Source organism: Cetorhinus maximus, chromosome 2 (genome assembly GCF_964194155.1).
Source record: "Cetorhinus maximus chromosome 2, sCetMax3.hap1.1, whole genome shotgun sequence".
In the NCBI taxonomy this organism is placed as follows: Eukaryota; Metazoa; Chordata; class Chondrichthyes; order Lamniformes; family Cetorhinidae; genus Cetorhinus; species Cetorhinus maximus.
This window is the reverse complement of record NC_135880.1, coordinates 13488292-13514835: the sequence shown is the minus strand read 5'-3', so window position 1 is coordinate 13514835 and position 26544 is coordinate 13488292. Positions and strand designations below refer to the sequence as shown.

General features: G+C 45.5%; 1 protein-coding gene across 2 annotated transcripts in view; it reads right to left on the bottom strand.

Moving 5' to 3' along the window:
* The window catches only part of palld (palladin, cytoskeletal associated protein), a 436835-nt gene that overhangs the window by 201259 nt on the left and 209032 nt on the right, over nucleotides 1-26544 (bottom strand). For both annotated transcript variants that reach the window (XM_078561258.1, XM_078561267.1), the window contains exons 4-8: nucleotides 18877-19006; nucleotides 17091-17153; nucleotides 12408-12549; nucleotides 11557-11580; nucleotides 7297-7419 (exon numbers count right to left, since the gene is read on the bottom strand). In XM_078561258.1, coding sequence (XP_078417384.1) covers nucleotides 7297-7419; nucleotides 11557-11580; nucleotides 12408-12549; nucleotides 17091-17153; nucleotides 18877-19006 — 482 coding nt within the window. The remainder of the gene's footprint in view (nucleotides 1-7296; nucleotides 7420-11556; nucleotides 11581-12407; nucleotides 12550-17090; nucleotides 17154-18876; nucleotides 19007-26544) is intronic.

Sequence of the window (26544 nt, the reverse complement as noted above, 5' to 3'; positions counted from 1 at the left end):
CAGTGAAGACACGGCCCTGAAAGCCAGGAAGAGTTCAGTGACCTGTCACTGGAGTGCCTTTTGAAGGCCCCACCGTGATGCCCTCTACCCCCGCTCTGGCCGCAGGAGGCCCATCAGTCTCACCACTCCGGCTTGGGATCCGGTGGCCGTGCTCGTCAGTGCCAACACTGCCCGGGAGAGGTTGGCCATCTGTTATATCCCTTCTGTCGGATCGCTTTGCTCAGTGAACACGGTTGCACGCCTATCTACCGATGGGTGAGTTGGCAAACAATATACTGCAGATGCAGAGACCAGTATAAGATGAGGTACATGCTGCTTATTAACACAAGTTACAGAGCACTAATCAAGAGGACTAGAATATAAAAGCAGGGATGTGCTGTTGAGGCTTTATAAGGCTCTGGTCAGACCACATTTAGAATATTGTGAGCAGTTTTGGGCCCGGTATCTCAGGAAGGATGTTCTGGCCCTGGAGAGGGTCCAGAGGAGGTTCACGAGAATGATCCCAGGAATGAAAGGCTTAACATATGGGGAATGTTTGAGGACTCTGGGTCTATACTCGATGGAGTTTAGAAGGATGAGGGGGGATCTGATTGAAACTTACAGAATACTGAAAGGCCTGGATAGAGTCGACGTGGGGAAGATGTTTCCATTAGTAGGAGAGACTAGGACCCGAGGGCACAGCCTCAGAGTAAAGGGAAGACCTTTTAGAACAGAGATGAGGAGAAACTTCTTTAGCCAGAGAGTGGTGACTCTATGGAATTCATTGCCACAGAAGGCTGTGGAGGCCAGGTCATTGAGTGTATTTAAGACCGAGATAGAGAGGTTCTTAATTGGTATGGGGATCAAAGGTTACAGGGAGAAGGCGGGAGAAATGGGGTTGAGAAACTTATCAGCCATGATTGAATGGCGGAGCAGACTCGATGGGCCGATTGGCCTAATTTCTGCTCCTATGTCTTATGGTCTTATGGTCTAACACAATGTGTGCTTCTCCAACCAAACCCTATTCTAAACTACTGATTAAGGTTGTAGCCCGCGCTACACAGTAATTGGGTAACACAGTCACGTGGCCAATCTGCTCACATTCTCTTAAAGGTGTATTGAACACACCATCCAGTGCAGCAAGAGGATGAATGATGGCCGCCAGAGTAAGGCAACCATCTCATCACTCTAAGCTCACACACTCACAAGCCCATCACACATTCACTGGCATCTCACTCACTGCCAGCTCAAGGGACATCACCACCCACTCTCACACACACACCCTCACATCTCCATCTGGCCCCATCTCCTCTGGAGACTGAGTCCTCAGCCCTCACCATCCTGAGGCCACTTGCACAGATCAACATGTGCCCCCCACACACACCCTGGGATACCCCCCTTCCCCTACAGCCATTGAAAAACCACCCCCATTTTATGGCTGGTCTGGTAGGTAGAGACCTGCCCGTGAGCCCCCCTAAAAGTGATGTGGTGCTGCCTGTGAAGCCTGGCGCTGATGACCACGAGTGCTGCCCAAAGCAAGGTAGACAAACAAACCTCGAAGTCCCAATCGAAGTGCAGCTCACCAGGTGCACGTCGCTAATGTACAGTTGTGAAACAGGTTGGCGTGCAATCCAGTGTGGGGGGGGGATGATTCCGGCGAGCAGGGCTTATGATCAGATGCTAAAGTATTGAAGTTAGATTCCGGACATGCAGCAGTGGGAAACGCAGCCCTCCATTGATGGGTGGAGCAGACGATCGCAAACTGGTTTCATGACGGCGTGAAACCGATTTTTGGCCTTCTCGCCATATTGTCCCACCACCGATTCTGCCCAATGTTTCAGGTCTGCGGCCTATCATGAGGAGGGGCACCCCAGGGGAAGCGGTGGCCTAGTGGTATTGTCACTGGACTAGTATTCCAGAGAGCCAGGGTAACGCTCTGGGGACCCAGGTTTGAATCCCAACACGGCAGATGGGGAAATTTAAATTCAATAAAAATCTGGAATTGTCGTAAAGAAGAACAAAGAAAAGTACAGCACAGGAACAGGCCCTTCGGCCCTCCAAGCCTGCGCCGATCACATTGTCCGTCAAACTAAAACATTTTGCACTTCCGGGGTCCATATCCCTCTATTCCCATCCTATTCATGTATTTGTCAAGCTGCCTCTTAAACACCACTATCGTACCTGCTTCCACCACCTCCTCTGGCAGCGAATTCCAGACACTCACTACCCTCTGCGTAAAAAAACTTGCCCCGCACATCTCCTCTATAGTTTTCTCAAAACACACCTGGTTCCTTAATGCCTTTTAGGGAAGGAAACCTGCTGTCCTGGTCTGGCCTACATGTGACTCCAGACCCCACAGCAATGGACTCTTAAATGCCCTCTGAACAAGGGGAATTAGGGATGGGCAATAAATGCTGGCCTAGCCAGCGACGCCCACATCCCATGAACGAATAAAAACAAATTTCAAGCCCCTGCCATGTTGTCAAGTTGAATTCATTTGGTGGCACTTAATGTCCTCCCCTGAGGTGAGTTTGTGGACGTGGGGGTGGCATTTAATCAGGTGGGAGGTTGCTGGGCGGTTCATCGCGCTGCCATGTTTCTGCCCCGATGAATCTGGGGAAGAGGAAGTTTGCGGACAGCCTTTCCGCCTTGCTGCCGATTGGTGCCCTTAAAAGTAGATCGTTCCTATTGGTGGAAGGACGGAGAGCCAGAGGACACTGACTTAAGGTGATTGACAAAAGAAGCCCTGGCGACACGAGGAAAAGCCTTTTTACGGAACGAGCGGTTAGGATCTGGAAGGCACTGCCTCAGGGTGTGGTGGGGGCGGATTCAATCATGGCTTTCAAAAAGAAATTGGATAATTATCCGAAGAGAAAAGGTTTGCAGGGCTACAAACAAAAAGGCAGGGGAGTGGGACTAATTGAGTTGCTCTTGCAGAGAGCTAGCACAGGCACAACGGGCTGAATGGTGGATTCTAGTTACTTGGCTCCCTGGAAATGGAGGAGGTCATGCACGCCTTTGTTGTTGCCCTTCCTTAATTGCCCTTGAGAAGGTGGTGGTGAGCTGCCTTCTTGAACCATTGCAGTCTCAAGATAGAAGATTCTCAATCTTCTATCCATGTTACCCCCTACACCCTGAGCTCTAATTTTGTGTAGTAACCTTTGATGTGGCACCATGTCAAATGCCTTCTGGAAATCTAAGTACACCACATCTACAGGTTTCCCTTTATCCATATTGCTAGTTGTTTCCTCAAAGAACTCTAATGAATTAGTCAAACATGATTTCCCTTTGACAAAACTAGGATGACTCTGCCTGATCACACGGAGATTTTCTAAATGCCCGTCGTAACCTCCTTAATAATAGATTCCAGCAGTTTCCCTATGACAGATGCTCAGCTAACTGGCCTGTAATTCCCTGCTTTCTGTCTCCCTCTTTTCTTGAATAGTGGAGTTACATTCACTATTTCCCAATCTGATGGGACCTTTCCAGAATCTAGGGAATTTTGGAAAATTAAAACCAACGCATCTACTATCCCAGCGGCCACTTCCTTTAAGACCCTCGGGTGAAGTCCACCAGGACCTGGGGACTTGTCAGCTTTTAGTTCTAATAATTTTCTCAGTATCCTTTCCCTGGTGATTGTAATTGTTTTAAGCTCCTTCCTCCCTGTCACATCTTGATTGGCAATTATTTCTGGGATGTTATTCGTATCCTCCACAGTGAAGACAGGTGCAAAATATCTGTTCAAATCATCCGCTATTTACTTATCTTCCATTATTATTTCCCCGACTCTCTCTCTAGAGGACCAATGCTCATTTAACTTACTCTTTTCCTTTTTGAATGCCTGTAGAAAAGCTTAGCATCTGTCTATATATTTCTAGCTAGCTTTCTCCCGTACTCTAATTTCTCCCTCCTTATTAATCTCTTAGTCGTTATTTGCTGTTTTTTTACATCTCCTGACCTGCCACGAGCATCACTTGTTGCTCGATAACACGAAGATGTTGATCACATTCTTTCATCGTAAGGACACCTGGATTTTTATACAGGTATGTTGTGTGGGCCAGCTGCCAGGAAAAAACATTTCGGCTTACCTTGCAGGTGTCCCTTGCTACAGCAAGACAAGGCTGTTCCCTATACATATATATATATATATATATATATATATATATGCCACTGGTAGTCTCCCATTAAAATGGGAGGCCGTAAGTCTAAGGGAAATACTTTCAATGCAAAGTATTCCCCCTCGCAGGTATGAACAAAAAAAATTGAAGGTATTTTCTACCAGAATGATAGTTCAAAGAGTTTGGTTTGGCATTCCACAAAAAATTCTCCTGGAATCTACACCACAAGCTGTCCTGTACAGTCATATATGAATCAACACTGCAGCAACTTCATGTTGCTTAGGAAACTGTCTGCTTTAGCCTGGGTACTGTCTCACATTGGGAACATCAGTATCAGAGGAATAGAGGATGAGGAGTTGACCATTTGGTCCATCTATCTGTTTGATTGGCATCCCACCCACAAACATTCACTCCCTCCACCACCGACGCACAGTAGCAGCAGTGTGTACCATCTACAAGATGCACTGCAGCAACTCACCAGGACTCCTTCGACAGCGCCTTCTAAACCTACGACCGCTACCACCTAGAAGGACAAGGGCAAGAGCAGGACACCACCACCTGGAAGTACCCCTCCAAGTCACACACTACCCTGGTTTGGAAATATATCGCCATTCCTTCACTGTCGCTGGGTCAAAATCCTGAAACTCCCTCCCTAACAGCACTGTGGGTGTACCTACACCACATGGACTGCAGCGGTTCAAGAAGGCAGCTCACCACCACCTTCTCAAGGGCAACTAGGGATGGGAAATAAAAATGCTGGCCTAGCCAGTGACGTTCACATCCCATGAAGGTATATGTAAAAGAAATCCTGCTCTGTGCACTTTTGTTTCTCATTTAGACGGTGCCTCATGACTAGTATTTTGCTTCGCTTATCCAATCATCTGAGACTCTTTTTTCTGGAATAGGGTGGAACAAAAGCCTCTCCTTAATTCTTTTGTAATCAGCAATAATGGGCAAACAGAGGAGGGCACTCCAGGCCATGTAAACAAGGATTTGACAGTGACCATAACTGTTAAAGTGAGGAGGGAACCATGTCAAATTGCCCAATATTCGTTCACGTTATTTTGGACTGGGGGGTCGGTGGGAAGCGGCAAAGAAAGGATGAGGAGGAAGCCCTGTTAATGCCTGACCTGAGGATACCTCTGATCAGTACAGCTTTAAGATATTGTTCAGTGCCAGCTACTAGCTACAGATGATGTACAGTCCACAGACACACCTTGGTCTGAAGAAATGAATGCTGATGCTTTTTTCCCACCCATTCCCTCTTGGATAAGATGCTCATCCTGCTGTCCATGGAAAAACCCAGTGAATTCCCAAAGAACCAGGCACAAAAATCAGAATTATGCCTGAGATAGCGCCTGTCCAAGTTCTGTTAGGTAAGACCAGAACTGAAATGGGGGCTATATTAGCTATATAGACACAGAGACATTTGGTTGTAGGTCTCGAAGGTGCAGAAAATTTGGATTTATTTTAAAGTACTAGCCAGCACCAGCAGCTAAGGCACCAAAGCATACACAGACAATCACAGCCTTACATGGAAGCTATAAACTTGTACAAAGGGCTCAGCTGTAAATTTGCAATTAAGAAATGGGAGACACATGGGCGGGGACACGGGATAACTCGATCAAAAGATGGGGAAGGCCATTTCGCACCGTCTGATAGCCATCTTCAAAAAGGACAATGCCCAGTCCCTGCACTGCAATTACTGTACAGGAACACAATTATCAGCCCACCGGAGGGGTTATTGTGCTGTGGCCTTTGTCTAACGAATATCATTAAGTTATAACTAATAGTAAAAGATATATAAACTCTGCTCATTTGAACCTCGGTGGAGAAGCGCCTGGATTGCCCAGCGTTTGTTCCTCGCATGCCTAATAAAGGAACCACTTGAATATTGCATCTGGTCTCCGAGTGTTGAAATTTTGTACCAGAGTATTCCTCGGGCATTTCAGTCCGTTGTATGGAGAAAGAATGAACTGAACCATTTGGAGCATCTCAGAGGAAGGGGGTCTCCATCAGGATTTGCAGCAGATACATTTTTAAGAGAGGTTGTTAGCTGAAGTAAATTCTGCATGTTGCAGTCCCTACAGTCAGTCGGTCAGCATCAGGCTGGGCCTCATGACTGGGGGAGAAACTGCTCCAAAGGCCTTGAAAAGAACTCTGTGCAGCAATTGAAGACATCACTAGCATGGACCCTCAGAGGCAAAGCATCTCACACTGGGAGGAGAAACCTGAATATTAAGGGCATAGGAAAATATGGCTACTCTGCAGCCCTTCTGATCCGTGGGAGGTAATCGCTTTTGATAACGTTCGGATTCTTGGTGTGAGGCGTTGTGTGACCTGGACGATTTACCCTCCACCTGTTCCTTCAGCTGAGATGCTAAACAGATCCTGTTTGCTGGTTGAGGTGAGTTCTGAGGAGCTCCAGGTAGTGTTCAAGGACGAATCAGTTCTCCCTCAGCCAACGTGACCACACTGCTCATTGTTCTCGTTGCTGGCACAGAATGACTGTCGCATTTGCCCGGTCAAGAGTCACTGCAGGCCCAAAGTAGTCCGCCCTGTGAGGTAATCTGTGACAACATAACGAGGTGACGGGGAAATGCAAGAGTTTCCTTTCCTTTCTTTCTCGATTGAACCACAGCGTGTGCCAAAGCTGGAGCTGGAGCAGGTTCGCTGGACTCATGCTGGGAGGCAACTGAGAGAGCTGACAGAGCTCAGACAGACCCAGACAGAGACAGCTGTGCTTGGAACTGAGCTCGGCTGGTGATTCTGAATTGGAATGAAATGTATTTCTCACCCGGCCTTGTTAAAAGTGATTACTCTGTCTAAAACCACAGTGATAGATGGACAGACAGGCAGACAAATCGATTGATATAGAGAGATACGTACATGGACAGACTGATAGGCAGATACACAAATAGATGGATATATGCAGGCAGATAGAGAGATACGTCGGGAAATATTTAGATTGAGAGCTTGATTTTACTTCTTCTTCTGGATTCTCCCATCCCATTAACCGATTCTCTTTGTGAACCCCAATCAGATTACTTAATCATTTTAAACACCTTGATTAGACCACCCATCAGTTTTCTATATCACTTAACGTCACTCACAAAGTAAACTCAGGCCCAAACCACTCGATTCGAAGTGGCTTTCTCCCTCTGCCCCTTGCCCCCAGACCCTTGCTGCCATCACCTACCTGGGCAGACTGTCAGCTGGGCACTACAAGAAACGGTGCCAACGGGATTGGAGGCTGTGCAAGTAAACGTGCCGGCATCTTCCGCAAAGGTTTCAGCGATCACTAAACTGCAGATTTCTTCCTCTGAAAGAATCAAGACAATTGCATTTCAGCTTCAAACAATGTTCTGCTCGTAGACAGGATTCCAGACAGTGGGACATTTTATTAATATGCTCAACAAGAGAGCTCACTAGGTTTTACAAAATAAAGTTAAATTTGCATATCATCTGATGTATAAACAATAAAGTACTTTGAATTCCAGGACACTCGTAGACAAACAATGCATTTTAGCCTAGAGTGACTTGATTCTCAAGCAACTTGATTGATTTCTGGGGATCAGAGGATTGTCCTTTGGGGAGAGATTGAGTAGGACGGGCTTATGTTTGCTGGAGTTCAGGTGAATGAGAGGTACTCTCAATGATAGATATAAAATTCTCAAGAGGGCTTTACAGGGTAAACACCAAGAAGACATTTCTCTTGGCTGGGGAGTCCAGAACCAAGGGTCATATGTTCTGGATAAGGCCATTTCGGATTGGGATGATAAGCGTGTCTTCTCTCACGGGGTTGTGCATCTTTGGAATTCACTTCTTCAGGATGCACTAAGGGAATTGTGAGGAATGGATTTTTTAATATTTTTGGGGAATATTGTGTTATTCTATGGAAAAGGGTGTGTGGGAATGTGTGTGCATGTGTGTGTGTGAGTGTATGATTTAATTAAGCTGGGCAGAGGTCAATAGGAGACAGGTTGTCTGGACGGTTTAAACCATGAAAAGGGTAGAGGTGTTAGTTTGAGGTACAAGTAAATAGGTTAGATCTAACATTTGCATCTTTAGAAAAGTTGAAAGGTTGTTTGAATGTCATTGGGGAGTCAGAGGTGTCAAGAGACATGTCTGCATCTTGTAGGAGTTCCGGGGTAAACAGTAGTGGAGTATTATATTTTATTGACTGAAAAGCAAAGGTAAGATGGAAACATGAAAGATCTTATATTTGGAAGGGTTTGAGTTTTAAAGAGGTGTGAGAACAATGGAACCTGAGATGAAAGAAAAAGAAAAGTACTTTAGAGTTTCTGTGGAGCTGTGAGATATAGCTGGAGAGCTGCTGCTTGAGACATGTGCAGCTGGGACTGGGAGAGGATGCAGTTTGAATCAACCATCTCGTCAAGCCAGAAAAGTCTTGGGCTGCAAGAAGCAGTTTTTTTCTGAAGTTTTGTTTTCCACAGCAGAATGGAAGTGAGTTACAGATCATGTGGTATGCCTTTATTGAAGCTACAGCAGTTTTCCATGGCTAACATTACTGGATTTTGTATAGTTAAATATCTATAAGGGAGTGTTACCTGGAAGGTGTTTACTTGTGGGTTTGAGTCTTTTTGGGGGGAATTTTTTATAAAGCTAAGTTTAACTGTGTAACTGTAATTTTGTGTGCTTAAGTTTTCTTTTATTCTTGTTAATCAAACTTTTACTTTTAATTCCTGAGATCGGTACATCATCTTCTCGTTTTCAGAATACAAAAAAAAGGCTATAGCCTGTAAGCCAAGTTTCCCTCTGGGATTTGTACTGTGCAGCAATTAACGTGGTCATAACAGAATCAAGAGCTGGAGTGGGAAGGCGGAGTTAAGGTAAAAGATCAGCCATGATCTTATTGAATGATGAAGCAGGCTAGAGGAGCCGAATGGCCTACTCCTGCTCCTATTTCCTTTCTTCTTAAATCTGTCTATGCATAAATGTGAAGCCTACCTTCCATACCCAATCTGGCCTAAACTCCAGATCCACAGTAATGCCGTTGATTCTAAACTGCCCACGGAAATGGCCTAGCAAGTCATTCAGTTGCATTGAACCGCTACAAGAGGCAATAAAAATAAAACCGGCCGGACCACCCGGTATTAACCTCAGCACCGGATACAACAAAGAAACTCAAGGGCAACAGGTACATGGAAACACCCCCACCAGCAAGTTCCCCTCCAAGTCGCATACCATAATCACTTGGAACTATAGTACTGTTCCTTCACTGTCACTGGGTTAAAGATCTGGAACTCCCTCCCTAACAGCACTGTGGGTACACTTACACCACACAGTCTTCAGTGGTTCAAGAAGGCAGCTCACCACCACCTTCTTGAGGGCAGTTAAGAATGGGTAACAAATCTTGTCAGCATTGCCTACATTCCATGAATGAATAAATAATACACACTGAAACATAGGAACATAGGGTTTAGGAGCAGAGTAAATCATTCGGCCCTTTGAGCCTGCTCCACAATTCGATAAAATCATGGCTGATCTAGTTGTGGTCTCAACTCCACATTCCTGTCAGCCCCCATAACACTTGACTCCTTTGCCTGTCAAAAATCTATCTAACTCAGCCTTGAATAAATACAATGACCCAGCCTCCAATGCTTTCTATGGAAGAGAACACCACAGACTAATGTCCCTCTGAGGGAAAAAAAATCCTCATCTCCGTCTTAATAGGGAGACCTCTTATTCTTAAACTGAGTCCCCTACTTCTAGTCTCTCCCACAAGAGGTATCCAATCTATCAAGTCCCCTCAGGATCTTACATATTTTGGTAAGATCACCTCTCATTCTTCTAAACGCCAATGGGTAGAGGCCCAACCTGCTCAACCTTTCGTCATAAGATAAGCCCTTCATCCCAGGAATGAGTCAAGTGACCTGCTCTGTGCTGCTTCTAATGCAATTACATCTTTTTTCAAATAAGGAGACCAAAACTGTGCACAGTATTCCAGATGTGGTTTCACCAAACCCTGTACAGCTGCACTGAAGTTCCGAAGAAGAGCCATATAGGACTTGAAACATCATCTCTGTTTTTGTATCCAAATAAGCTGAGTTTTCTCAGCTTTATGTTTTTATCATTTTCTAAATACCCTGCTATAACTTCCTTAATAATGGATTCTAGCAATTACCTTATTAGAGATGTTAGGCTTGCTGGCCTTTAGTCTCTTGCTTTCTGTGTCACATTTTCTATTTTCTAATCTTCTGGGACCTTTCCAGGATCTAAGGAATTATGGAAGAGCCTCTACTATCTCTGCAGCCACTTCTTCTCAAACCCTAGGATGCAGGCCGTCAGGTCCTGGGGACTTGTCACGCTTTAGGTCTAACAGTTTTCCCAGCCCCCTTTCCCTCGTGACATCGATTGTTTTAAGTTCCTCCCTCCCTTCACTTCTTGATATTCAGGTATCTTTGGGAAGTTTTCTAAGGGCGGGATTCTCTGGCCTCGCCCGCAGGCGGGATTGTCCGGTCGCTCTGAAAGTCAATGGACTTTTGACTGAGCTGCTGAATCTCCCTCCATGACTGGACCGGAAAATCCCGGCCAAGTCTTCCACAGTGCAATGCTTCCACAATTTCTATGTTTCACATTACTAGTTCCCCAGACTTACTCTCTAGAGGACCAACACTTGCTTTAGTTACTCTTCTCCTTTTTGAATACTTGTAGAAACTCTACTGTCAGTTTTTATATCTCTAGCTAGCTTTCTCTCATGCTCTAATTTCTCCCCCTTTATTATTCCGATACTAACTTTATATTCCATTGACAAGACGGGGGCAACCACAAGCAAGCCAGATTTTGTCCGTGACACATTCATCACAGAATCACAGAATATCATAGTGCAGAAGAGGCCCTTCAGCCCATCGACTCTGCACCGACACGTGAGATACACCTGACCTACCTACCTAACCCCATTTACCAGCACTTGGCCCATAGCCTTGAATGTTATGATGTGCCAAGTGCTCATCCAGGTACTTTTTAAAGGATGTGACTCAACCCGCCTCCACCACCCTCCCAGGCAGTGCATTCCAGAGCGTCACCACCCTCTGGGTAAAAAGGTTTTTCCTCATATCCCCCACTAAACCTCCTGCCCCTCACTTGAACTTATGTTCCCTTGTGACTGACCCTCCAACTAAGGGGAACAGCTGCTTCCTATCCACCCTGTCCATGCCCCTCATAATCTTGTACACCAGATCAGGTTGCCCCTCAGTCCCTCATGCTTTCCAACAACACCCAGCAGCCGAACCTGGCGCATTTAATGAGATTTAAAATGTGTCTTTGTTCGTAAAAGCCCAACTGAAGTATCGCAATTTGGCTCAATTTAGGCATTTACTTATCAGGGATAAGAAACTGAGGGAGGTGATCTTTCCACCCGAAGATGATAGGCAGACATCATCAAGGTTCACACATTCTGCCCCCATTAAGGATTATCAGTACTGAAGGATCTTACCGGGCTCAACAGCTGATCGAGGCTCTAAGCGTCACACCAGGACCAGGACACATGAAACAGAAAATCAGTAGCAGTTAGTTAGCTTGTGTGCTTGCTAAATGAGATGGCTAAATACAGAACTCTAGAGTTTCTGCTTTGGGCACAATCCGGACCCCAATTCCGCCCAAAATTGCAGTTCTAAGAAACTTTTTAATACTCCAGTTTCTGCTCGAATTCATTTGTGTACAGCTGAAAGTATAATCTGCCATGAACTCTTGCAATGGGCAGCGTTGGAGAATGTCATTCTTTTCCAATCGTTTGCTTTAAAATAATATCCCTTGGTTATATTTAAGAGAGCTAACCTGGTACAGTTTGGTTAACACAGCTGAAAGTGGGTTTATCACACAACGATAAGCCTTTGTAGACAGCCTCTAGCTCACTGCACAGGAGCAACCCAACTTCAACTTACTGAAGATGGCTTTAAAAAACAAAGATGCAGAACCATTGCTGGTTATATCGGTGTACAGTAGCCAGTTTCCTAGTAAATTAAAAAAGAACACATTCAGAAGCTTTTAAAATGTTCCTGTTGGTGTTCTTGTGACTAAAAAAAAAACGTTTCTTTTCAGAGCTTCCTCCAAAGGCCAATGCAGAAACTGGCCATAGTGACGAATTTGATTTGGGGCCGGGACTGGGTGAGTGAGTGGCGTCGGTTTCTGGCAGAAAGTTCTCTTAAGCTAGCACGAAAGATCGTGGAAGCTCGATTTGCGTTTAAAACTCCGCGGTCTGTTGTGCCGCTCTGGGAGAACCCTGCTGAGAAAACCAGCGCAACCGAGCGGAAACTCGAGGCTGTGATGTTTAACGGTGCGCATTACTTTTCTGAAGGATTCGGAAATCTGGAGAGTCTTCAATCTCTGTTCCTTTTCTCAGCCATTGGACCTTAACAGGAGGGGTCCCCTTAACTCGACATTCCAGCACCACCACCTGACCTTCGGATGCAGTGATGTCTTGTAAGACCTAAAGTGAGACAAGCATTGACTTTATTGTCTACCTCACTGCTTTAATTACAACTTATTATCCCATAAAGTGTAGACCTTCTGTATATATCCGAGGTGACCTTCAAAGTTACAGCTAACCCCTTCCCGCCCCTGAGAAACGAGGCTGATGTGATGCTCACTTGATAGCGCTCTCGTCTCTGAAACAGAAGGTTGTGGGTTCAAGCCTCACTCTTGAAACTTGAGCATATGATCTAGGCTGACCCTTGCAGTGTGGTACTGAGGAGTGTTGCACTGCTGTTGGATGAGATGTTAAACAGAGGCCCAATCTCCCCTTTTAGGTGGATGTGAAAGACCCCGGCCGGGATTTTCCGGCCCTGTTGTGGGTGGGACCTGCCGGGGCCGAGGCGGCGCCCCAGCCAGAAGCCCATTGACTTGCAGCGGGACCGGAAGATCCCAGCGACGGGCGGGTGTGGAAAATCCCACCCCCCCATTGCTACTATTTCGATGAAAAGCAAGGAGGCTTAACCTCCTCCCTCCACACCCCAACCCCGGTGTTCTGACCAATATTTATCCTTCAACCAACATCACCGTTGTCAGGTGGGAAACCATAATTTGGTTATTAGGAGCACAGCAGCAACCCAATTAGAATGGGCTGGAATGTCAATCCTACAATGGTCCAGGGGCTTTGGTATTATTGCTTGGAGACATAACATCCATGTATAGGTTTGGCATTTCCAGCTTTTACATCCGGCACATTAAGAGAATGGTGTCAATTTTAGTCTTCCCCATCCAGTATAGGTGGGCTGTAAAAGTGAAAAGGTCCCTCATCTGCTGAAATCCCAGATCACCTCTGCTGTTAACCTTGCACGGTTTAGCAGGCTGATGAAGGTTCAAACATACGAACAAGGAGCAGGAGTAGGCCATTCGGCCCCTCGAGCCTGCTCTGCCATTTAATAAGATCGTGGCTGATCTGATAGTAATCTGAACTCTACATCCCACCTACCCCGACAACCGATCACCTGCTTGCTTACCAAGAACCTATTTAGCTCAGCTTTAAAAACATTCAAAGACTCTGCTTCCACCACCTTTTCAGGAAGAAAGCTCCGAAGACTCATGACCCTCCAAGTGAAAACATTTCACCTCATTTCTGTTTTAAATGGGCGACCCCTTATTTTGAAACAGTGACCCCCTAGTTCTAGATTCTCCCATAAGAGGAAACATCCTCTCCACATCCACCCCGACAAGACCCCTCAGGATCTTATATGTTTCAATCAAGTCACCCCTTACTCTTCTAAGCTCCAGCGGATACAAGCCTAGCCTGTCCAACCTTTCCTCATAAGACAATCTACCCATTCCAGGTATTAGCCTGGTAAACCTTCTCTGAACTGCTTCCAATGCATTTACATTCTTCCTTAAATAAGGTGACAAGTATGTGGTCTCACAAGTGCCCTGTATAAGTGAAGCATAACCTCCTTACTTTTGCATTCAATTCCCCTCGCAATAAATGAAAACATTCTATTAGCTTTCCCAATTACCTGCTGTACCTGCATACTAACCTTTTGTGATTCAAGCACTAGGACACCCAGGTCCCTCTGCACTTCAGAGCTCTGCAATCTCTCACCATTTAGATAATATGCTTCTGCTTCTCTTTTATTCTTCCTGCCAAAATGGACAATTTCACATTTTCCCACACTATATTCCATTTGCCAGATCTTTGCCCACTCACTTAACCTATCTATATTTTTTTGTAGCCTCCTTATGTCCTTTTCACAGCTTACTTTCCCACTTATCTTTGTGTCCACAGCAAATTTGGCAACCATCCCATCCATCCCTTCATCCAAATCATTTATATAAATTGTGAACAGTTGAGGTCCCAGCACTGATCCTTGTGGCGCACCACTCGTTACATGTTGCCAACTTGAAAAAGTCCCATTTATGCCTACTCTCTGCTTCCTGTTAGCCAGCCAATCTTCCATCTATGCAAATATGTTGTCCCCTGTACCATGAGCTTTTATTTTCCGCAATAACCTTTGATATGGCACTTTATCAGATGCCTTCTGGAAATCTAAGTACAGTACATCTACCGGTTCTCCTTTATCCACAGCATATGTTACTTCCTCAAAGGACTCCAATAAGTTGGTTAAACATGATTTCCCTGTCACAAAACCATGTTGACTCTGCCTGATGACCTTGAGCTTATCCAAGTGCCTTGCTATAATTTCTTTAATAATAGCTTCTAACTTTTTCTCGATGACAGATATTAAGCTAACTAGCCTATAGTTTCCCACTTTCTGTCTCCCCCCACCCCCAACCTTTTTGAATAAAGGAATTACATTTGCTATTTTCCAATCTAATGGGAAGGCATGGATGGAGTGATTAAAATTGAGGCTGCAGAAGAGGCCGGATTTGGAGGAGTGCAGAGATCTCAGAGGACTATAGAGCTGGAGGAGATTACAGAGGTAGGGAAGAGCTGTGACCCTGGAGGGGTTTGCTTCCCACTGGTGACCCAGGAGGAGCAGCAGTTCATGAGCTCTGCTGGGGGTTTTTTGGCCAGTTTTATTGGCTTTTCACATTTTTTTCTATCTTGAAGTCACAGGCGTCCCTAGATCCCATCAACCCAAGTGGCCCTGGATGCACTTGTGACATTATTCGGGTTTGAAATGGTATTGCCCTCAATCGGTTCTCTGTTCCCCAGTATCCTGCCCTGAAACGGGTGTGACAATGTCCCACTTTGCTCCCTATTGCTTTGGTCAGTATGATTACAGAGTAAACAGGCCCATCCAATAAACAGGATTAAAAAACTGCAAAGCTGTTAATCTCTCTCCATATCTTATTAACTTCAGGGAGCTAGACCTGTACTTAGAGGGGTGGGTGCAGAGAGAGGGAGTTGGGGTGGGGATGGGGGGGGAAGGGAGGGAATCAAAACTAATTGCTGATCCAAGCTTCTAAAAATAATGAAGAGTTGATGGGAATTGGCAAGGATCTCTGTGTGGAACAGGCAATGAATCTGACAGGATTATAAACTGAGGAAAGGCCCGGGCAAAATAAGCATTTCAGACCTAAATAAGTGGGATCGTCACAGGTTGACATAATGAATGTGGAGCTGAGCGAAGCAACAAAGAAAGAAACCACATTTTGTGATAATGCGAGGTATAGGGCATCGTGCCAAGGCAGGAACTAACACCCCACCATGGAATTCAACCTGAAAACAATGGCGGTATTGTTAGAGTTACCAGACCAATTCTGCAGGAGAAGCATGTGGGTTAGTGAGTCTGCCTTCTCCAGCTCGATTTCTCTTAGGTTTTCTGAAATGCCTGCTTCAAACGTTGACCTGCAGAGATGGGCTTCCTGTCAGAGCAGTGATTAACAGATGCCCCAGTGTTTATAAAAACCATCTGTACTCTTACAGAAGCTAGAAATTAAAGGTCGGCTCACAGCTCCTGAAAATAGAGCCTGGAACACTGATGACAGCTAAATTGTATTTCAGTGTCTTTCCCCCCCCCCTCTGCATACCTAGCCTGCCCTCATCTCCCCAAGGGCTGGGATAGTCTGAATCCTGCATCACAACAGTGACTGCGCTTTTCTGCTCTCCCTTTCTCTCATCTTTCCATATTTACTTTTTATCTTCAGTTTCCTTTCTCACACTCCTTCCATCTTTCTGGGGAACTGAGTTAAAGTCCTGACCCAGCAGCTGAGGAATTTAAATTTAATCAGCTAAATAAATCTGGAATGACTTAACTGGTAGCACTAATGCCGTCTGAGATGACCAGATTGTCATAGGAACCCATCACTGATGTTTTCCGTGGAAGGAAATCTCCGGTCTGGTCTACATGCAGCTTTGAAATGCTCCGGCAAACCAATTGGTTGTATTCAACCCTCTCATGGGCAATTAATGCTGGGCAATGAATGCTGGCCTCACCAGTGATGCCCACACCCCATGCATGAATGAGGAAAAATGTCACCATTTTTTATCTCTCTGGATATTTTTCCTTTCATTTTCCTTCTTCTTTCTTTAATTTTTTACCTTTTCTGTTTTTATTTTTAATGTTTGCTTTCCTTCTTTCTCCTCAGATGCTGTCACAGACATTATTCTGGCAATAGTACTGACGACTTGTGCTACAGAACGTGCAGTGCCCTGAGCCAAGTTGTTCCAGTACAGCTACAGCACTGGCATCTATCCTTCCTGCCGAAGCGGACAAATTCACATTTCCCCACATTATACTCCACCTGCCAAGTTTTTACCCTCTTAGCTAACCAGGTCACACGCTCTGACTGACTGACCAGACGCTCCAAGGTAGGGTGAGGTGAGGTGAGGTATGGGGGGGTGGTAGGCAGGAGAGTTGGGGGGGGTGGGGTCACTGGACTACTTCATTGCATCATCCTACAATAAGTTGCAGTAAAGGAAGCTGCTCGTCGATGGCCCCCCTCCTCCCTGACCCCCGGTTGAACCAATCCCCAATGAGCCTGAAACGGTTTCTCCTTGAGCCAGTGGAACAAATCAGATAACTTTACAGGGTTTTTTTTCCCCCTTTTGGCTGAAATAGATTATAAGAGGCTGACCTTTGTAAACACAGGTGTTGAGATTCCATCCTGGACTTGAAGGCAAGGTGTTGGACTCTGGATCTTAAATTAAAAATAAAGGACAAGAATTAAAGTGTAACGTTTGCCAATTTCAGTCTCTTGCACTACTCGAATTGAAGTAACCCTTAACGTTCCGATAGCAGCCAATATTGCCGCTTGCTTCATTATTTACTGACAGGAAGCTTTCCACAGCTTCTCACGCACTTAAACCAGTCAGCAAGAAAAAAGTCTACAAGCCGGGTGGTTAGAGAGTATTCCAGTGGTCCCCCTCAGTTTGTCAAACTACAATTACATGTTAGGATACAAGCCACTTAAGTGTAAGACATGTCTTCACTGTAAACAACTTAATGATGGGTTGTAAACAGACAGTAATATTACAAGGCAAAGCAGCTCACGCAACGGTCAGCTAACTGAAGGGGCTCTATGGCAAAGGGGCCAGGGATTATAAACTGAATCTTTCGTCATCAGGAATTTGTAGCAACCCCAGCACCTGTTGGAATTTCCGTTACATTTAATGCTTGTTGGACTGGAGCACAGTGACAGCACTGGGCCTCTCAATTTCAGTCTATGCTTTAACCATAGGACAGAGCCTAACCTCAGTCATCTCAGTTGATTACAAAACAGAACCGCCTGACTGGAAGGGGCCATTTATATTGTGATTTGATATCCCTTCGAAGGCCAAGGGTCATCAGTATTCACTGGTTATAAATACTTTTTGATGACAAAACAGTTGTCGCCACTTCCCAAACACCCACCCCACTCCCCAATTGCTGGCAGTGAAAACAGGGTCTCGTTATTTACTCTATCAACCCCCCCACCACCCACCCCAACCTCCCCACCGCCGACCACCCCAACCTCATAAATGTTGTTAAAGCTTCCCATAACCTTCCCAACTCTGAGGAGAACAACCCCAGCTTCTTTCCTTTCGTTGGTTCTTCTAAGTCTCTGCACCAGTTTCAGCCAACCCATTGACAAAACTCCCTGGGAATTTTCTTCCGCCCCTGGGATTTACTGGAATAGTATCAGGTTAGAATCATGGAATGGTTAAAGGGCAAAAAGAGGCCATTTGGCCCATCACATCAGTGCTGGCTCTCTGCAAACTCAGCTAGTTCCAGTCCCCCCCACTGTTTCTCCCCACAACCCCGGGGTCTTTTTCCACTATAGATAATTATCCACTCCGCTTTCGAAAGCCGCAGTTGAACCTGCCTCCACCACACTCTCAGGCTGTACATTCCAGATCCTAACCACCCGCTGTGTAAAAGCTTTTCCCCATGTCGCTGTTGCTCCTTTTACCCATTACTTTAAACCTGTGCCCTCTCGTTCTTGATCTTTCCACCAGTGGGAATAGTTTCTCCCTGTCTACTCTGTCCAGACCCCTCGTGGTTTTGAACCCCTCTATCAAATCTCTCAAACCTTCTCTTCTCCAAGGAAAACAGTCCCAACTTCTCCAATCCATCCACCTAATTGAAGTTCCTCATCCCTGTAACCATTCTTGTAAATCTTTTCTGCGCTCTCCTCAATGCCTTCACGTCCTTCCTAAAGCACAGTGCCCAGAATAGTGTGAGGGGCTTCAGTTACCTGGAGAGACTGGAGAAGCTGGGATTGCTCCCCCCAGAGCAGGAAAGGTCATATATATATATATATATATATATATGAATATAATTTTTGCATGCTGGTGAAAAATATTTACCAGGCAATCATCATCAAGCAGACACATGCAAAAGCTGCCCTCACTGAATGCTATTTGGTATATTGTTGACTGTACCTGCGGGGCTGGGATGGAGATGGATTGAACCAGCGTAGAGCGGACCTGCTGCACTTCACTGGCACCTGCTGCCCCCTTTGAGTGATGTGATCCTATTGTCAGGGACACCGAAGTAGTCTTCTTTTGGGGCCTTGTGTTTAGGAAGAGGAAAAAAGAGAAGTTTAAAAAAATTGCAAACAATTTCATTAACAGACGTAACATGTCAGATGGATCAAGAACTAGATGGAGGCAAAAAACAGCTCAGCCATGACCTAAGTAAATGGCGAAACAGGCTCAAGGAGCTGAGTGACCAACTCCTGTTCCTATTTATTATTACATAGAATGACAGGGTCCACAGCACAGAAACAGGCCAGCCAACTCAACTGGCCAATGTCAATGCTTATGTCCCACATGCGACTTCTCCCACCCCTTTTCATCGAACATCATCTATATTTTCCTCTTCTCATTTCACCCTCAAGTATTTACCTCGCTTCCCCTTAAATCCATTTATACTACTAACCTCTTTAACTCCATGTGGCAGTGTTTTCTATATTTGGTAGTGCTGTCTATTTTTGACACCAAGCTTTGTGGTGTGGTAATAATAATGAGAGACCAATTGAACAGATGAGCTAAATGAACGCTAGATGGATTTTAATGTAAATTAATGGAATACTTTCATTAGATCAATTATTCATTGGGATCACGTACAAGTTTGCTTTTTATAGGGGAAGTTCCGATAGCCATTGCCTATGGTCCAAGAGGAGACCTCTAAGCTTAGTCACACTGGAACAACCAGAAAATACGTGAAGAGTATGAAGTAATCCCCTTACCTAAGGAAGAATAAGCTTTGCATAGAGAGAATACAGGGTGGTCCAGCAGACTGACGCCTGGGATGGCGGGATTGTCATATAAGGAGAGATTGAGGAGACTGGGCCTGTATCCTCTAGAGTTTCAGAGAACGAGATGTGATCTCATTCAAACAAACAAAATCTTTTGGAATGCAAAATTCAAAAACGGATGTGAAACATTAACTCTGTTTCTCACTCCACAGATGCGGCCGGACCTGAGTTTTTCCGGCATTTTCTGTCTTTAATACTAAATTCTTTCATGGGTTTGACAGGGTAGATGCAGGAAGGATGTTTGCCCTGGCTGGGGTGTGCCTAGACCCAGGGCACACAATCTCAGAATAAGGGGTAGGCCATTTAGGACTGAGATGAGGAGGAATTTCTTCAGTCAGAGGGTGGAGAATCTGTGGAATTCTCTACCCCAGAGGCCTGTGGAAGCTCAGTCATTGAAAATATTCAAGACTGAGATCGCTAGATTTCTAGATATTAAAGATATCAAGGGATATGGGGCTAGTGTGGAAGAATGGCATTGAGGCATAGGATCTAATTGAATGGTGGAGCAGGCTTGAGGGGCCAAATGGTCTAGTCCTGCTCTTATTTCGTGTGTTCCCATGAACCTGTCTTGGAGGACTTGTGTTAATTTGGCCAGCCCATTATCAACCTACTGGAATGCACTTGACTAGAAAAACTGCAACAACTTGTATTTATATAGCATCTTTAATGTAGTAAAGTGCTTCAAGGTGCCTCACAGCAAATAAACTTTGATAAGATGCTAGAGGTATTAGGCCAGATGATCAAAAGCTTGGTCAAAGAGGTAGATTTTAAGAACATAAGGAAGAGGATGAGGAGTACATCATATGGCCCCTTGAGCAATGGGCTGCCTTTAAAGAAGATATAGTTCAAGTACAGTCAAGCTATATTCCCACAAAGGGGAAAGGTAGGGGAAACAAATCTAGAGCTCTCTGGTTGACAAAACGGATAGAAGTTAAGATGAATCAGAAAAAAATGTGCTTGTGACAAAAGTCAGGTGGATAATACAATTGAGAATCAGGTCAAATTTGACAGGTTCAGGTCGGAATTGAAAAAGCAAATAAGAGAAGCAAAGAGAGAGTATGAGAAGAGACTGGCAGCTAACAAAGGGGAATCCAGAAGTCTTCTATCGGCATATAAATAGCAAAAAGGTAGTAAGAAGAGGAGTGGGGACAATTAGGGACAAAAAACGGGATTTACGCATGGAGGCAGGGGCGTGGCTGAGGTATTAAATGAATACTTTGCAGCTGTCTTTACCAAGGAAGAAGATGCTGCTCAGATAATGATGAACGAGGAGGTAGTTCAGACACTTTAAGGGTTTAAAATGGGTAAGGAGGAGGTATTGGATAGGCTGCCTGTACTTAAAGTTGATAAGGTATCAGGATTGGATGAGATGAATCCAAGGATACTGAGGGAAGTGAGAGTGGAAATTGCGGAGGCACTGGCCATAGTTTGCCAATCTTCCTTAGACTCAAGGGTAGTGCCAGAGGACAGTGTTAGGACCTTTGTTTTTCCGAATATATATTAATGACCTAGACCTTGGTGTACAGGGCACAATTTCAAAGTTTGTGGATCATACAAAACTTGGAAGCATTGTGAACTGTGGGGAGGATAGTGTGGAACTTCAAAAGGACAAAGACAAGTTGGTGGAATCGGTAGACAGGTGGCTGATGAAGTTCAATGCGGAGAAATGTGAGGTGACTCATTTTGGTAGGAAGAACATGGAGAGACAATATAAAATTAAGGATACATTTCTAAAGAAGGTGCAGGAACAAAGGGACCTGGGTGTACTCTTTTTAAGTAAAACAAAACAAAAATCAATAAATTAAACTAAAATCAATAAATGAGGTGGGGTGACAGTCCCCTGGTGGAGCACTGTAACTAAAAGAAAAATGTGAAAGGAAACTTAACTAATATCATTACTGATGATTGACCCCAGCCCCCACAGTGCCCATTGGTCACGGAAGGTCTCTAGTGTACCGGCAGATACTGTGTGCTCCCTCTCCAGGGCTACCCAGCCGCGAACGTAGCCGCGGTAGAGGGGCAGGCAGTTGGGTCAGACGACCCCCTCGACTGCCCGCTGCCTGGACCTGTTGATGGCCACCTTGGCCAAGCCCAGGAGCAGGCTTATGAGGAGGCCCACCTTCCCCAGCGTACTGGGTGACCAAAGATCAGGAGAATGGGGCTGAAGTGTAACCAGAAGTTGCAGAACAGCCCCATCAAATAACATAAAAGAGACTCTACATAAAGGTGGAACACCGACTCCCCTTTGGCCGCAGAAAGCACTTGCAGCCTAGGAGTCTGTGAACCACCTTAACCTATGATTGCATGGCATTGCTGCATGCAGCACCCTCCACACCAGGGATCTGGGTGTATATGTGCATAAGTCATTGAAGGGGGCAGGACAGGTTGAGAGAGCAGTTAATAAAGCATAGAGTATCCCAGCCTTTATTAATAGGGGCACAGAGTTCAGCCTCAGTTTAAAAAAAAATTATTCACGGGATGTGGGATTCTCTGGCTGGGCCAGCATTTATTGCCTATCCCAAGTTGCCCTTGGGAAGGTGATAGTGAGCTGCCTTCTTGAACCGCTGCAGTCCATGTGGCGTAGGTACACCCACAGTGCTGTTAGGGAGGGAGTTCCAAGATTTTGACTCAGTCACAATGAAGGAATGGCGATATATTTCCAAGTCAGGATATTGAGTGACTTGGAGGTGAACTTCCAGGTGGTGGTGTTCCCACGTGCCTGCTGCCCTTGTCCTTCGAGATGGCAGCGGCCGTGGGTTTGGAATGTGCTGTATAAGGAGGCTTGGCGAATTCCTGCAGTGCATCTTGTAGATACCACTGTGTACCGGTGGTGCAGGGAGTGAGTGTTTGTGGATGTGGTGCCAATCAAGTGGGCTGCTTTGTCCTGGATGGTGTTGAGCTCCTTGAGTGTTGTTGGAGCTGCACTCATCCAGGCAAGTGGGGAGTATTCCATCACACTCCTGACTTCTGATTTGTAGATGGTGGATAGGCTTTGGGGAGTCAGGAGATGAGTTAATTGCTGCAGGATTCCTTTCCTTTGGCCTGGTCTTGTAGCTACAGTATTTATATGGCTAGCCCAGTTCAGTTTCTGGTCAATGGTAACCCCCAGGATGTTGATAGTGGGGGATTCAGTGATGTTAATGCCATTGATTGTCAAGAGGTGATGGTTAGACTCTCTCTTGTTGGAGATAGTTATTGCCTGACACGTATGTGGCATGAATGTTACTTGCCATTTGTCAGCCCAAGCCTGGATATTGTCCAGGTCTTGCCGCATTTGGGCACAGGCTGCTTCAGAATGTGAGGAGTTGCAAATGGTGCTGAACATTGTGCAATCATCACCGAACAGCCCCACTTCTGACTTAATGATGGAAGGAAGGTCATTGGTGAAGCAGCTGAAGATGTTTGGGTCTAGGACACTACCCTGAGGAGCTCCTGCAGTGATGTCCTGGGGCTGAGATGATTGACCACCAACAACTACAACCATCTTTCTGGAGGATTGCATCCTGTTCTGATTGCCACACTTCAGAAGGATGTGAAGGCGTTGGAGAAAGTGCAGAACAGATTCAAAAGAATGGTTCCAGGGATGAGGATCTTCAGGTATGAAGATAGATTGGAGAAGTTGGGACCATTTTCCTTGGAGAGGAGAAGGTTGAGAGGAGATTTGATAGAAGTATTCAAAATCATGAGGGGTCTGGTCAGAGCAGTTGGGGAAAAGTTGTTCCCACTCATGAAAGGATTGCGACCGAGAATGCACAGATTTAAAGTAATTGGCAAAAGAAGCAAAAGTGATATGAAAACCAACTTTTTCACACAGCGAGTGGCTCGGGTCTGGAATGCACCGCCTGAGAGTGTGGTGGAGGCAGGTTCAATCCAGGCATTCAAGAGGGAATTAGACTGTTATCTGAAAAGGAAGAACGTGCAGGGTTACGGGGAGAAGGTGGGCAATTGCAGTGACTGAATAGCTCATTTGGAGAGCTGGTGCAGACACGATGGAGTGAATGGCCTCCTTCTGTGCTGTCACAATTCTGTGATTCTGTGATTCCAAGGCAATATAAAATAAAGGGTACAATTCTAAAGGGGGTGCAGGAGCAGTGGAATCTAAGTGTATATGTGCATATATCATTGAAAGTTGCAAGTCAGCTTGAGACAAAGGTTAATGAAGCATACACTATCCCAGGCTTCATCATTAGGAGAATATATTACAAAAACAAGGAAGGTATGTTAAACCTGTATAAAACACTGGTTAGATAGAAAGATTGGAGAAGTTGGGCCCGTTGAAGAAAAGGAGGTTGAGAGGAGATTTGATAGAGGTGTTAAAATCATGAGAGGTCTGGACAGAGTAAATAGGGAGAAACTGTTCACAATGGTGGAAGGATCGAGAACCAGAGGGGACCGATTTAAGGTAGTTGGCAAAAGAAGAAGCAATGGAGACATGAGGAGAAACTTTTCAAACGGCGAGTAGTTTGGATCCAGAATGCACTGCCTGAGAGTGTGGTGGAGGCAGAGTCAATCGAGGCTTTCAAGAGGGAATAGGACTATTATCTGAACAGGACAAAGGTGCAAGGTTACGGGGAGAAGGCAGGGGAGTGGCTTCAGGTGAATTGCTCATCCAGTGGGCCAGCATAGACATGAAGGGCCAACTGGCCTCCTTCTGCGCTGTAACTGCTGTGTGTGCAGAATTTTACGTTCCCCCTCTGGCATGTTTGTAGGCAGGAGGATGACGGTAACATTTTTTGGATGGCCTTCCCAATGGGCTCCCGCCCACCCCAACCTCTCTGCAATTCTATGCTGGGTCAGGCAAGGTCCAGGCCGGCCCACCCACCCTTGCATCAATTGAGGCCCTCAAGTGGCCAATTATTAACCTCTTCACGGCTGTTTCCCGCCCAGCCTCATTTCCGGACTGGGGGGGAGGAGATCAGGGGCAGGGGGGAAGCCCGAAAATGAACCCTGTCCAGGCTTTGGGCGGGAAGGCTCTGCGCCTCTGTCAGCAGCCTCCGTTTAACATTGGGCCCCCACCCCCCCCCACCAAAAGGCCTGACCCCTGCAGGGGCTCCCTCACCACAACATCCACCAGCCTCTCCTCCGACACCCCAGCCCTCTCTGTCACCTCCCCTCCCCGGCCTGAAACCTCCAAACACTACGTGGTCCTGAACTGCCAGAAGCCTACTCCAAGGACTGCTTGTAGTCCCAGTCCTGTCCACTGCTGCTTCTGGTGCTGCAAGGAGTAGAGAGCTACTGGCTAATTGGATTGGCCGGAAGCTCTCTGAGGCAGGCTTCCTCCTGACTGAGGGGCAGAAGTCTCACCTCCAGGCAATTAATGCTCTTTGGGGTGTGAAATGGCTGCAGGGCTGCCAGAATGGGCGGGAATGTCTTTGCTGTCGGCTCCTCAGTTGATGGAATGGGAAACTCCATGATCCAAAATATCATGGCCTATGATTCCATGATTCTAAAAACCACTTCAAAAACCATTATCCTATTAAGTGGCCAAGACTATCATGATAAATAAACGCTCATGCAAAAACCACTTCAAAAAACATACTCCTATTAAGTGGTCATAAAACCGTCAAGATAAATAAACCCACAGTCCCCTTGACATCTATGTCAAAAAATACCCCTGCTGAACTGAATTCGTCAGTGAGGTTTGGAGCTCAGCCATGGATTCATAATGGCATTCCATTGCACAGTTATACAAACAAAACCCCCAGAGCTAAATACAGTAAAATCTTTGAAGTCTTTGTAAGAGCTCAGCCACTTGTTCAAGCATACAAGCCGGGGAACAGATCTTTGAGCTGTCATTCACTGAAAAGATTGGATTAAAAATGACACAGTCAAATCTGGATACCAATGCTGATCAATTCAGAGGAGGACTTTATCCATTGGATAAAGGATTGGATAATGTCCCCTAATGCAACTGAACACTTTTCCACTTTCACAATGCTGGTCAATTTAATAGTCACTTACCTTCCAAGAATAAAGGCCTAGCATTAATCACTGTACTAAAATCATAGTTAACCGTAGAGCGTAGAGCATTACATTATGACTTATGAAGTTATCAACGCTTTTTAACTTACCCGTCAAAAGGTTCCCAAATCTAGGCTAGGGACCCCCCATGGTTCATGATACCTCTGAGCTGTCGTGAACTGTGTGAGCTTCAGGAGCTGAATCGACTCAATGAAAACTGCAGCAGTTCCATAATGCCTGCCTCCACAAAGTGGGAGTGCTGTGCGTAAGGCCGTGACCTGTCGCCTTTCCCGCCGGCAATGGGAATGGCAGCGTCGCACTCCCCCGTGCGGGAATTGCACGACTCCATTTCTCCCCCGCTCAACACCGTTTGCCCTGGGTTGGGTCAGGAAAATCCAGTCCCATACTATTAGTTATTCCCTTCTTGAGGAACGCTGAACTAGTAAAATCTCTCCCCAGGACTTAAATCAAACTTCTACGGAAGGTATAACTATGGTGTTATTCCAGTGTTTTTTTTTCCCCCCCAGTAGAGCTATTTACTTAAATCCCATTTCTCTGCCCTTTTCCCATCTCCTTTCACTTCCTCTTCGAGTGCGCTTTAATCCCGTCTTATATGTTGCAACTGAGACAGATTGTTATCAAATAGGTAAATTGCTTTTGAACGCATTACTTACATTGAAGGCATTACATGAATGAAAGTTGTTGTTGTAAAGTCTGTGACAGGATGGTTTGCACATGGTCATAAGGATTGCAAAAGATTGAAGGGGAGGAAACTAGTTCTGGTTTTCACTGATTTTGCTATTCTTTTAATTTTTTTAAAAAAATGACA